The 12,397-nt window shown below is 40.6% G+C and overlaps 1 protein-coding gene and 1 pseudogene across 1 annotated transcript in view; one reads left to right on the top strand and one right to left on the bottom strand.

The window, feature by feature from the left end:
• Nucleotides 1-2,016: 2,016 nt before the first annotated feature.
• The window catches only part of Mettl4 (Methyltransferase like 4), a 48,878-nt gene continuing 38,497 nt past the window's right edge, over nt 2,017-12,397 (bottom strand). Inside the window, exons 2-8 of the mRNA XM_080270417.1 lie at nt 9,353-9,563; nt 8,554-8,656; nt 8,112-8,277; nt 7,206-7,454; nt 5,777-5,948; nt 3,537-3,717; nt 2,017-2,577 (exon numbers count right to left, since the gene is read on the bottom strand). Coding sequence (XP_080126543.1) covers nt 2,441-2,577; nt 3,537-3,717; nt 5,777-5,948; nt 7,206-7,454; nt 8,112-8,277; nt 8,554-8,656; nt 9,353-9,535 — 1,191 coding nt within the window. The 5' untranslated portion in view covers nt 9,536-9,563 and the 3' untranslated portion in view covers nt 2,017-2,440. The remainder of the gene's footprint in view (nt 2,578-3,536; nt 3,718-5,776; nt 5,949-7,205; nt 7,455-8,111; nt 8,278-8,553; nt 8,657-9,352; nt 9,564-12,397) is intronic.
• LOC145399155 (5S ribosomal RNA) lies at nt 10,559-10,678 on the top strand (annotated as a pseudogene).

Genomic DNA, 12,397 nt, shown 5'->3' with positions numbered 1-12,397 from the left:
TTATCATGACATAAGTTTATTGAGTGTTGTAGGGAAGGTATATGGATGAATTATAGAGAAAGTAAGGGAGATTCCAGAAGTCCTAGTGAGTGATGAACAAGGTGGCTTTAGGAGTAGCAGGGGATGTGTGGATCAAATATTTGCAGTGAGACATAATGGAGAAGGCTTGTGAGAAGGACTTTAAAGTGTTTATGGCATTCATGGATCTGGAAAAATCATAGAACAAAGTAGACAGAGAAGGATTGTGGAAGGGTTTTATGCTTGTGTGGTGTAGATGGTGAGCTGCTGGGTGTGGTCAAGAGTTTCTATGATGGTAGTGAGGCATGTGTAAGAGTAAATGGGAGTCAAAGTGAATGGTTCACAATCAGTGTGGACATGCGACGAAGGTTGTGTGATGTCCCCATGGTTGTTTAATATATTTATGGACGGGGTGATGAGAGAAGTAATAATGCAAGTAATGGAGAGAGTGATGGTGTTGGTAATTATGAATGGTGATGGGTGGAATATCTGAAATTTGTTGTATGCTTCTGATGCACTGCAACTTGCAGAGTTTTGCTGATGTTTGTGAGCAGTGCCTTGAGAGTAAATGTAGAAATTAGAGTAAATGTAGAAAAGAGTAAGGTGAAGGTAATCTAGAGAGAATGTGACTCCCAGTGTGATGTTACAGTGAATGGAGAGAGACTGGAATTGGTGAGAGAGTTCAAATACCTGGGTACAGTGACAGAAAAGAGAGGAAAATGTGCCAAAGAAGTGGAAAGTAGAGTGACACAAAGAAGGAAAGTAGCTGGTGCTTTGAAGGCCACGATAAAAAACAGAGACTTGAGCATTGCAGCTGCATGTGGCATACATGAAGGAATGTTAGTGCCAACTTAACATATAGATGTGAGACAATGGTGTGGCATGAAAATGAAAAGTCAGGAGTGAGAGCAGTGAAGATGGGACTGCTGAGGAATGTATGTGGAGTACAGAGAGTGGATAGGATACGAAATAATTTGATTAGTGAAAGATACAGAGTGAGGAAGTCTGTGGACACCAGAATTGAAGAAAGTGTACTGAGATGGTATGGTCATGTGGAGAGAATGGATGTTGAAAAACTTATATCTGAGCAAATTTGAAGGAGGACGTGAGGTAGCCAAGGAGAAGGTGGAGGGATATGGTGGATGAGTGTGTGAGGAAATGAGGTATGGAAGTTGGTGAGGCTAGGGGACTGACAAGATCGAGCTGGGTGGATGAACGTTGTGAGAAGAAGTGCATGATCAGGGATTTGGCACCCTTTTCTGATGTGACAGCATTCGGATTGACTAGATTGGATACATTTATGGCTATCTATCTATCTATATTGCCAGACGCCTTAATCCCATACGGGGCGGTCACAAACAAATCGCCCTGTCTCCCGCCATTTCACTGCCCTGCTCCCAATTCACGCCCCCTCTCTCATATACCTCTCCACTCCGTCCCTCCATCTAATCCTTGGCCTCCCCCTCCACCTCACTCTCATACTCTCTCCTCCTCAGTCTCTCACTCTCCATGTGACCCTACAGAATGTGGTGAAAGTTTTTTGGTATATCAGATAGAGCCAGGATTCTGGATGATCGAATGATGAGTGAATGGAAGCGTGGCCCATTGGATTGGGCAAACTTGGTCAGTTTGGACATTGCTACACCTCACCTTGCCCTAAGGTGGGAAAGGAGGTCTGGATGATGATGATGATGATTCAGTATATATGTATATATAAAAATACAATAGTGGGAGGGTGTTGGGGAGGGTTTGTTATTGTTATCATACTCCTCCCTAGAGCATGGGAAGCTGCTTAATGCCCACGCTACTCTGAAAAATGGTGGGACTGCATATGCGGACACCCGTCTCTTTGCCACAAGTACAGGTACTCTTGAACTGTACAGTATATGTGGACACCCATCTCTTAAGGGTTAATAAGATTAATGTAACTGTAATCATGAAGTACGGTAATGGAAACTGAACGAAATGGAGGATGAACAGAGAGACGAGGTTGTGAGGAACACATTTATTAGTTGTCATTAAAGGAACAGAATCATTGTTGAAAATGCATGTCCAACTTGTCCGAGCAAACCCAGAATTAAGGTATGGAAAGTATACTGACGTGATTATACAGTGGAAATTGTCAAAATATTTTATTCTGTATTTGAAATGTAAAGCTGAAGCTAACTGTATGCAGGTAATAATGAAGACTTAGATTAATGACTGCTAACTACTCAAGGATCATTACGGCAGACATTTAGTTATTCCCAGGCCCAAGTCTTCACCTGGACAACATACAACTGTCAAATTTACAATCAGGTCCCCAGTTCAGGTTTTGGTATAGACAGGCTGGGGTAAAGATACCTAGCTTGTGGTCAGCCCAGGAATCAAGCCTGGGACTTTTCAGTTAGGGCCCCCCATACAAAACAGTGGAAAACTAGTTTCATGTGATAGTTTGGAACAGGGATGAGTGTTGTAGCCGCAAGACTTCTAGACCAAAGCTGGTCCATCCAGGTACAAGGCTACGGGCAAACACCTCCAGACACTGCGGGCGTGGGCACATGTATGGTTTCAGAATCTCTGAAAATGAAAGATGATTACTGACAGCATTATAAAGTGAAGTTTGAACGTAACTTTGACTGATGCAAGTCAACATTGTTGCTGTGGCCCCAGGCTTATCTGAAAGTGAGCCCAGTAGACTCTAGGCCAAAGTTCTTTTTCCTGCAGTCTATCATCCTTCTTTGGGGGATAAGGAAAGAACTGAGTTTTTGTTTTTATATAAAAATGACAATCAGTTCTCAGAGTAGGATGTGTGCAGATAAAATTCTTGATAAGAAAAAAAAAAAAAGTCTACAATATAATAAAATACAACAAAATTCCCAAATCCAAAATATATATATATATTTTTAATGGAATACTCAATGATTACCATCACTTATATGAATAATCCACTTTGCATTCTCTTCAGTAATCATTGTATCCATGCTGTAATTTGTCTTGCACAGTTCTAGTGGTTCAGGTGTAAAACGTTAACAATTGCCATTGACAGCTTTTTGTTCACTGGGACAGAATCACAGAACAGAAAATTATGAAATCAACTAGGTGGTTCAAACGAGTCCAACTTAAGCTGGCTTGGGTAACTATACTACTGCAGGGTTTTGCCATTACAGTGGTGAGCCTGTAAACTAAACCAAGACTTTTTTCAGTTAAAAAATATATATTTTTAATATATTTTAGTAAACGGACTCAAAATTCTTTTGGAAAACTGGTATTTTCAGAAATTTGGAATTCAGACTCAGGAAATTGCAATGTACAAGGAACTTGCAACCCTGGGCTCATCTGAACATTAACCCAGTGGTCCACAGGAAATTAAAACTGTTGTCCATCATCCTCCATTTAGAAGGCTGGGGGGGTTGATGAGAGGCAATTGTGCATTCCAGTAGGTCATCTGTCCAGGTGCAATGGTGCTACTGTGGGAAGGTGTCCTTCCAATGCAATAGCTTATAATCAAGTATTTTTGAAGTCTGACTTATCATTACCTTCTAGTGGTGGCTTGTGGGAATGTAAACCACTAGGCACACTGCTGAACACCAAGCCATCTGGAATACTGGAACTGCTGCCATTTGACTTGTATTTTTGAGCAAGGAAGAGATGTTCATATGGCCTCTTGTTGAGGCATGAGTCTGTCAGTGGTGTGACTGGTTCCCCACCTCGAGTCACCTGCCAACATTGATAGTGATTTTGGGCAACACAGAAATTGTTATGTCTTTTTAAACCCTTCTCTGTGATGATGTCTATATTTATTCTTGCTGCATTAAGCTCAGGAGAGAATCAGATAATTCTAGTCTCCATTAACCTTTCTCACTGCCAGAGAAGGATACATTCATGCCATGGCACCAATATAGCTGAGCAATTCCTCTAGCCAGATAGGCTATACAGACACCTCCTCTCCATCCTTATCCTTTGAAAGGCTGATGACGATGAACTGCAGGAAAAAGGCAGCTTCAGCCAGCAGCCCACTGGGTTCATATCCAGGTGAGTGTGAGGTCAAAACTGAATTACACTGCCTGGCAGCAGCAAGAATAAAACCAAAGTACATCCTCAGGCTGAAAGTAATTAGGCTAATTGAAAGCTTTTATTGCCAGTGCAGTAATATATGGAGGTTGTCCTTATGCTGATTCCAGTTCAATGCCACATAATTTTGTACATTTGCAGATGTGAAAGGTAATTTTCGTGCTTTGTTTGCTGTGTAATGTACATAACCTCTTCAATCTGATAATGTATTTTATATTTCATTCTTATATCTACAGACTGCCTTATTCAGCTTTGGAGAATACCCTAGTAGTGAAAGCATTAATGAAAGCAATACAGTACCATTTTGAAATAAAATATCATAGCTGAGTAAAAGTGTCTGGAGATAGCAAGAATCAGCTCAAATTACCATACATCACTGAATTCAGGGGGTTAACCCGTACTGCACTAGGCCAAAAAAATATATATATATATACCCCTCTACGCTGGCCGATTTCCCCCCCCCCCCAGGCTAAATGGGCTTAATACAGTACATCAATATAAGATCACTGGCATTAATAAAAGTAATCACTAAAGCCAGACAGTTGGTTGAACCAAATCAGGTTGGTGTCACTCTACCTCTGAAATCTTCGAGGTTACTGAGAGAGCAGAATGGCCGTAAGCTTGTGAACTGATTTTATTTAATTATTTATTTTTTTCAGGCTAAATGGGCTAATATATCAATATAAGATCCCTGGCACTAGTAAAAGTAATCACTAAAGCCAGAAAGTTAGTTTAATCGAGTCAGGTTAGTGCCACTCTACCTCTGAAATATTCAAGGTTACTGAGAGAGCAGAGTGTGAGCTTGTGAACTGATTTTGGATTTTTTTTGTGGGTAAATGGGCTTAATACATCAATATAAGATCCCTGGCACTAATAAAAGTAATCACTAAAGCCAGAAAGTAGGTTGAATCGAGTCAGGCTGGTGCCACTCGACCTCTTGAAATCTTCAAGGTTACAGACAGAGCAGAGCAGCTGTGAGCCTGTGAAGACCCATTCGATTCCTGCACTCCTAAATCAGTGTTGTAAGCATAGCGGAGAAATGTCTGAAGTTAGCGAGATTCGGTATTACCTTCCATTTTGCTTCAGTTGCTTGCAATGACTTCCCAGTGCTGCAGGACATTAATCTATGTCACCGACATTTTTGAAGGGGACATAGATCTACGTCACTAGCGTGGTATGGGTTAATGAGCTCCAATACTGTATATATTTTACAAGTGTACCTCTGCATTCATTGATGAAATTATTTTTGTTGAAAAAATCAACCTGAATCTGACCAAAGTACAGTATATTTCATTTACGCCAAGATTTTCTTTGTATCCCTCCTAAGCAAGCTGGGGAGCAATTTGGTGCTGCATACTTTAATGGTAAATTGTTAGCTTTAACACTAAGGTTAACTGACCATAATGGTTAGCAACACATGACAAAATGTACCTCCTTGTCCTAACCAGTTGTCCTTTATTTACATGGCTTATCATCAGTATGGACTTAAGGTGATATTGGCTTGATAACGGATTAGTTAAAGGTACTGTAACTATGGATACCAAGGTAAAGAGACTGAACTGTGACTATAGTTTTTCAGTTTGAAAATAGACTTGCTTTTGTAGGCAGAAACCAGATGTCACAAGCATAGCTTTGAATTCCAAACATCAGCCTAGACAACAAAAACATGCCTCAGGTAATTCTCAAACTTTCACTAAGATCATACCTTCAGCCAGTACCATTTGGCCACTAGCTGAACTCCCCAAAGGTGCAATCCAGTCAGGAATTCTCGTATCTGTGATGAATTATTGGTACACCACACAACCACCAGAGCTCCATCCCTCAGCACACTACCAATAGGAAGCCGCAAGATGTCTTCCACAGTCATCATGTCATACCTGGGTTGAGATTGTATTGTCATGATATGGAGTCAGCAGACACTACAGTACTGTCATGGTAACTGCACGGTCAGTCCTCATTTAAAGTTTCGGATCATATTGGTGAGAGACCGTTTTAGTGAAACTACTTTAGGTGAGACATGCTTTTGCTTCATGTCTGAGGGTTTAACTGCAAAAAACCACTCATTTCTGACTTCAAAACAACTTCATAATGAGTCGCAAGGAAGTTTAAGTGAAGAAACATTATGAAACAACTGTGTGAAACACCTTAAATTGAGGATAACAGTACAAAGATAATAGGAAATAATTCTGTTGTCAACAATCTTCTATCCCATTTCCAAAGGGGAAGGACTACAATGATGAAAGAAGACAAGGAAATATATAATTTTTTAACACTTAGCTTACGTGTTGATACCATTATGAATGACAAAAAGAATGTTCATCGCATTATAGTGTCTTTAAAGTTTCCTGATTAAGATGACCCAGCCAACAAGGAAATACAGTATACATTAATACTCAGCTACAGTCTTAATACCAGCATTAAAAACAAAAAGAATGTTCATCACATTACAGTGTGTTTTAAGTTTCCTGATTAGGATGACTCAATCACTCTGCAGGTGACTGGCTGACATTACCACAGGAAAGTTAATGTTACAGCACCTTCATTTTATTTCAATGCAACCTAGCATCAGTCACACCCCAACATTCAAGTTAGGGACTCAGATCATCATAGCTAGAAATAATGGGTTTTTATTTTTTATTATTTATTCTTTATTATTTTTATAACAAAGAAAGAACTAAGGGCTAAAAGTCCTTTATCTGGCTGTAATATACCAGACTGAAACCTATACCATTAGATGATAGTCAGGCATCTGGACTACAGTGTACAGTGCTGCACTTAACAGCAATGAGGCTCATAAGCTTCACTATGCAGTACAGAAGCTAACAAATCACAAACAGTCTTACAACCACTATGATACAGTATTAACCCCTTCAGTCTGATGACATTTGCATTTTATATTTGCAAATACCAGACAATTCTATTAATCTTGGGGGCAAACCTGTAGTAGTGAGGGGAGGATATGGAAAGCTAACTATACCTTCCCTTGATTGGGAAAAAAAAAAAAATCCAAAGCTAAATAAATTATCTGGAGACAGCAAGAACACTAAAAAGTATGGCATCGGAGTGAAGGGATTAACCAATGACTGTGCAGTGACCCAGGTGTGAAAGTCACTAGATGACAGTAAATTTCCTACCCATGATGGCTGCCGTGACCCATTTTGCGCCTCTTGATGTACTTATTGTGCCAAGGTGGATCCAGGACAACCAGATCATACAATGTGCCAGCCGTGTGCTTCAGGATGTCTGCTGCATCACCACAAATATACCGTACATCAGGGGGAAGGACGTACTCTTTCCCATCTATCACCTTGTACTGAAGTCTGCCTCCTTGGCCAGAGCATTCATCCAAAAGTGGGAGGACAGTGTTCGTGGCCTCAGTGAATCTGCAACAGAGATGATGGTTAACCATCTGAATTCGGGTGAAATCCTTTAAAGTTTATTCTTGCGGCTACAGGATCATTTAATTCAACTGAGGGAAGGCCTCTCATACTGAAAAGGTTTATTAAGGGTATAACTAACCCCTCCAGTATGAAAATTCTATCCTAAGCTGAATTAAATACTGTAATGAGAACGTGGTAAGAATAAGATAAAAAAGTTATCCTCATACTCAGTCAGTTAATTTAAAGTATGCTTCTGACATCAAAAAGCATAACTAAGATGAGTTCTACAACAAAGATCAGATTTCCAGTATCACAATCAAGAGTTGACCAACACTTTTGTACCAGCTGTGTCAGTGGAAGCTGTTACATGAAATACTTTATTTTTAAGCGATAACATCTGAAAGCACACAACAAAATTATGAGAATGAAGAATACTCGCAACACTCAAAAAAAGAAGAAAAAATATGGAAAGCTGGACACAATGCTGGCAGGGGACTGTCCGTAAACTTGTGCTTGTGATAGTATATATAGTTTCCAAATTAATCTGTATACATCCTACCATATTAACATCATAACAGTGTGTAAAACCTGTATAATCCTGAAAATTTATTGAGAACTACAATATCAAAGAAACTACTACATTGAATAATTACAGTATACCTCTTTCTCAGGTCTCTAATGTGAGAATTATTGAGCCTAAAGTCTTGAGGGGTAGGAATATAACTGAAGTGTGCCTTGAATTCTGGTGTAAGCCTGAGGGCAGAAAACACCTCCTGTATGTGCCCCACCTCTGCCTCACTCTCATTACCCTGTATCCTGGGCTCCTCTGAAAAGTACAGTGGATACCCATAATTCTCTGTGATACAGCTGAAGGGTTGAATACTATGTTAAGAGTTGTCTGCAGTACTGTACTACTGTGGACACGAATATCAATCCACTACTTTGTGGATCCCTAAGAGCTGTGTTCAATACTTTCAGCATCCTAAGTTCTTTAAAGGAACAAAAGGTTCGAGTGATGATGACAGATGCATCTTAACACACTATTGTATCTGCAGTATGGTTGTTCATTTCTTTCAGTCATTTTTAAAACAATTCATTATACTTTTCTTTCTTTTCCTTTTTCTTTCCCTGGCAAATGCTGTTCCTTCTGTAGCATTAGCTTCTTTTGCCTCCAACTCGACTGCCTTTTTACAAGCTTGGTCATCCTGAAGGAGAGAGAAAAAAAATGCCAGATGAAAATTAACCATGTATTATTAGTGCAAGATGAAGGGCTTGAAAACTGAAGTACAATATGTAAAAAATAAGATGGAAACAGTGCTATGGTAAGAAAAGCAGAATACTGTATAACAAGTTGGCCCGAGCAGGGATATTAGGTGTGAGTAGTGAATCCCACTGGACCAAAATTATTAATAAGGGTACACATATAAACATTATCATAAGTTATGCAGCACATTAATTAAGTAATTATTCTTCAAAATTAGCTCATAACTATTACAAATGACCATACAATACTGCATTGCCTAAAATTACCATCTTTCCACCTTTAATGGTGAATTGTAACAACAGTTTAATACCAGAGTTTGATGCTTGTCATGAAAAAGGGAGATGAAAATAATGCTGGACTGTAGTATTGTTTTTTTTTCTCCAAGCGAGCTGTGAAATAAGCTGCCAGAGGATGAAAATATAGACCAAGTTAGATTAACACTATGTTAATCATGAGAAGTGCTATTATAAGGACATGGAGCTGTAGTGCTGTCTTTTTCTGCCACTGAGCTGTGACACAGGCTGCCAAAAGGTGAAAGTCTAGGCCAAGTTAGTGTAAAAGTAATACAGCAAGTGATATCCCATAATCATCTGTATCTGAAAATTATACACTATCAAAGAAGTAGAGCAACGATTACCATCAGGAATGGTGTGCGAAGGTCAAATAATTCTTGGAACTTAATTTTCTTTCTCTCTTCAATGCCACCATCACAGTGACTGTGGTCACCATTATCACTACTGCTGTGTTGTCCTATCATCTGTAGCATCCAGGCTTCATGGTCTACAATGGCACTCTGCTTGCTCACAAATATCACAGACATCTTTTTCGTTTTCTTTTTCCTCACACACCTGAAATTAAGAAAACACATTCATTATGAAGTATGTACAACATTGACCTATTTATTGCCCTAACTGTTCTCAGAAAAACTTACAGAATTATTCAAATCAAGATGTACCACTTTTTGTTATAAAATGTTTAAGAAACAAGTCTTTACTGAGGCATTCAAAATTTGTAAAGCTAAATGTTATCTCATGAAGGCTTGTCCTCAAAAAGTTGTTTGTTGCCTGAGCAACAGAATCACTTTGGTTCAATAAATTCACACTGATGATGTAAAGTTCCAGCTTAGGTATGACACTTTATTCTCGGTCCAAATATGCTAGTGGAGCAGCAAGAAATAAAACAATAGGAGTAATTGGACAAACCCTCAACTAAGTCCTTTCCTACCTGGTATATGAAAGATGGAAAATAAAGTTTATGGTTTCTCATACAGTCATATCACGTTCAGTGGCTTAGCTGGAGGGATGACACTAGCCATCCTTGAAAAATGCCTGGCCACCACAGATTCCTGGAAAGTACCCTCAGACCTCCTAAAGAATTCTCCATGGGCCACTTCAGAATCAGGCTTGGCTATGTTTTGGCCAAGCCATTTTTTTAATCCTAGCCACAACCCTAGCCACATTTTTGTTTAGTAGCTTGAGGATTTTTTACAATGACATGCCTGACATGACTGAGCAGCTATACTTTCACATTCAAACCAGTTTTTAGGTCCATAAGCCAGGGAACCACTTGCTACCACTGGTGAACTGACCTGTCTCCACCCTGTACTTCATGCATGAATAGAGATGTGGAAGGCATTAATGTGTGTTGGGTGAGAAGTACATATGGAAGCTGTGTTATGGCTGTTTTTAAAAATCTTTAATTATGATCTTGCCAGTCTTCAGAGAGTGAGAACTGGTTATAAAGATACAGGCAATTAGTACTGGTACTTTGGGGCTTAATAACCCCCAAATAAAACCATCTGACATTACCAAAATGTAAACAATAAAAAGTGAGAGAAATCTTTCCCTTTAACCCTAAACACGTTGAGTACACCGCTTCCCGTCCGATCAGCGGAGTTAAGCAACGTTGGGTCTGGTTAGTACTTGGATGGGTGACCGCCTGGGAACACCAGATGCTGTTGGCATCCCTACGTGTCAAGTGGGGTTGGTGGAGGATTAGTGCCCCTCCCTGTAAAACAATTAACTCTAAGCCGTTGGCCACCCCATTTGGGTATGGCGTCTGGCAATGAATGAATGAACTGTACTAAATCCAGTCAATTAGCCACCCATGGGGCAGGACAAGGCTAATAATAATGGATGACCCAGGCAAGATGAAGGTATTCCCCCCATATAACCTCCCCAGCTCTAACAATTGCACCATTGCAATGTGCCTACACTTGTGGTATTCTTAAATGGGCCTAGCACTGTTTTACCTCTCTAAGTCCTACCCCAGACCTGACAGAAGCCAAAGTATCCAGCACCAACCAAGCCACAGTGGCAGCCCCCAGTAGTACAGTATTAACTATCCCAAACCTTTTGACTGAGATCAGGTTTCCTAACTGGCTATAGTAGCCGCAGCGAGAAATGAACGCTGTGGTGGGGCAGGCGGGATGACCTGGGATTCCCCCATTGTGCCATATCCACATGTCACCGACCATAGAGGTAGGATGTCACCGACCATCGGCCACCGCTGCAGCCCCGCTCCATGATCCTTACCCTGTGTCTCTGGCTTTCTCTTTCTCTCTCGGTTTCTATATAAACTGGTGTATTTCCGAAACTAATTATGAAATTATTATGACTTTTGTTCCACACCACCACTGAGGTAAAAATCAAGGAGAGTTTTCTGTATAAAGGTTTCCCCCCCCTTGTCTGAGGGCAGGTCAGTTCTGGCGAGTGTATAATTATAGGTCAGGCGGAGGTATCGGCAAGGCCGCACTCCCCCGCTCATATGCCACATTTAGGAGGGGGGGGAAACCTTTATACAGAAAACTCTCCTTGATTTTTACCTCAGTGGTGGTGTGGAACAAAAGTCATAATAATTTCATAATTAGTTTCGGAAATACACCAGTTTATATAGAAACCGAGAGAGAAAGAGAAAGCCAGAGACACAGGGTAAGGATCATGGAGCGGGGCTGCAGCGGTGGCCGATGGTCGGTGACATCCTACCTCTATGGTCGGTGACATGTGGATATGGCAACAATGGGGGAATCCCAGGTCATCCCGCCTGCCCCACCACAGCGTTCATTTCTCGCTGCGGCTACTATACTTTTCTCATTCCCATCTCCCCGGGGCACCATGGCTGAAGGCACAATAACCAAACCACAAGAACAACCAGCCATATACAACATCCCCCATTGCAGGGGAAGTGTCACCCTGCCAATTCCCCCTCATTTGCATGTTTCTGGTGCCAAGGACATAAATATTCTGCTTCTCAACTGAGCTATCTCAGCAAGATTTTAGCCATCCCTGTCTGATGGGTTGCACCTGAGGATGATCAGATTAACAGTGAACCTCATATTGCCAGCTATAGTATATATGTCAGTTATGGCGCATATGAGGAATCAGGAAATTCAATGCAATGGCTTTACACGGATGAAATGGTATTAATTTAGTTTTGGAAATCATGAGAATCCTGGCAATTTTTCCAGAACTCTTGGTATTTTCAACATTTCTACAACACTTTTCCTCTCTGGCGTTTCTGTCGCAAATTACGTATTAGAGAGATTTTCGTATTTTAATGTATGGGCTTTAACTCATCACAGCTCTCGCGGGCAGAGTTGCAACCAATCATAGCCCGACTTGTGTGTTGGCGGAAGTTTGCGGGTGGGTATGAATTAGTGCCTCGAGGTCAAGGATGTGGTGTG

This window comes from Coenobita brevimanus, chromosome 5 (genome assembly GCF_032717465.1).
Source record: "Coenobita brevimanus isolate Jiangsu-jjx chromosome 5, ASM3271746v2, whole genome shotgun sequence".
Taxonomy (NCBI): domain Eukaryota; kingdom Metazoa; phylum Arthropoda; class Malacostraca; order Decapoda; family Coenobitidae; genus Coenobita; species Coenobita brevimanus.
This window is presented reverse-complemented; position numbering and strand designations above follow the sequence as displayed.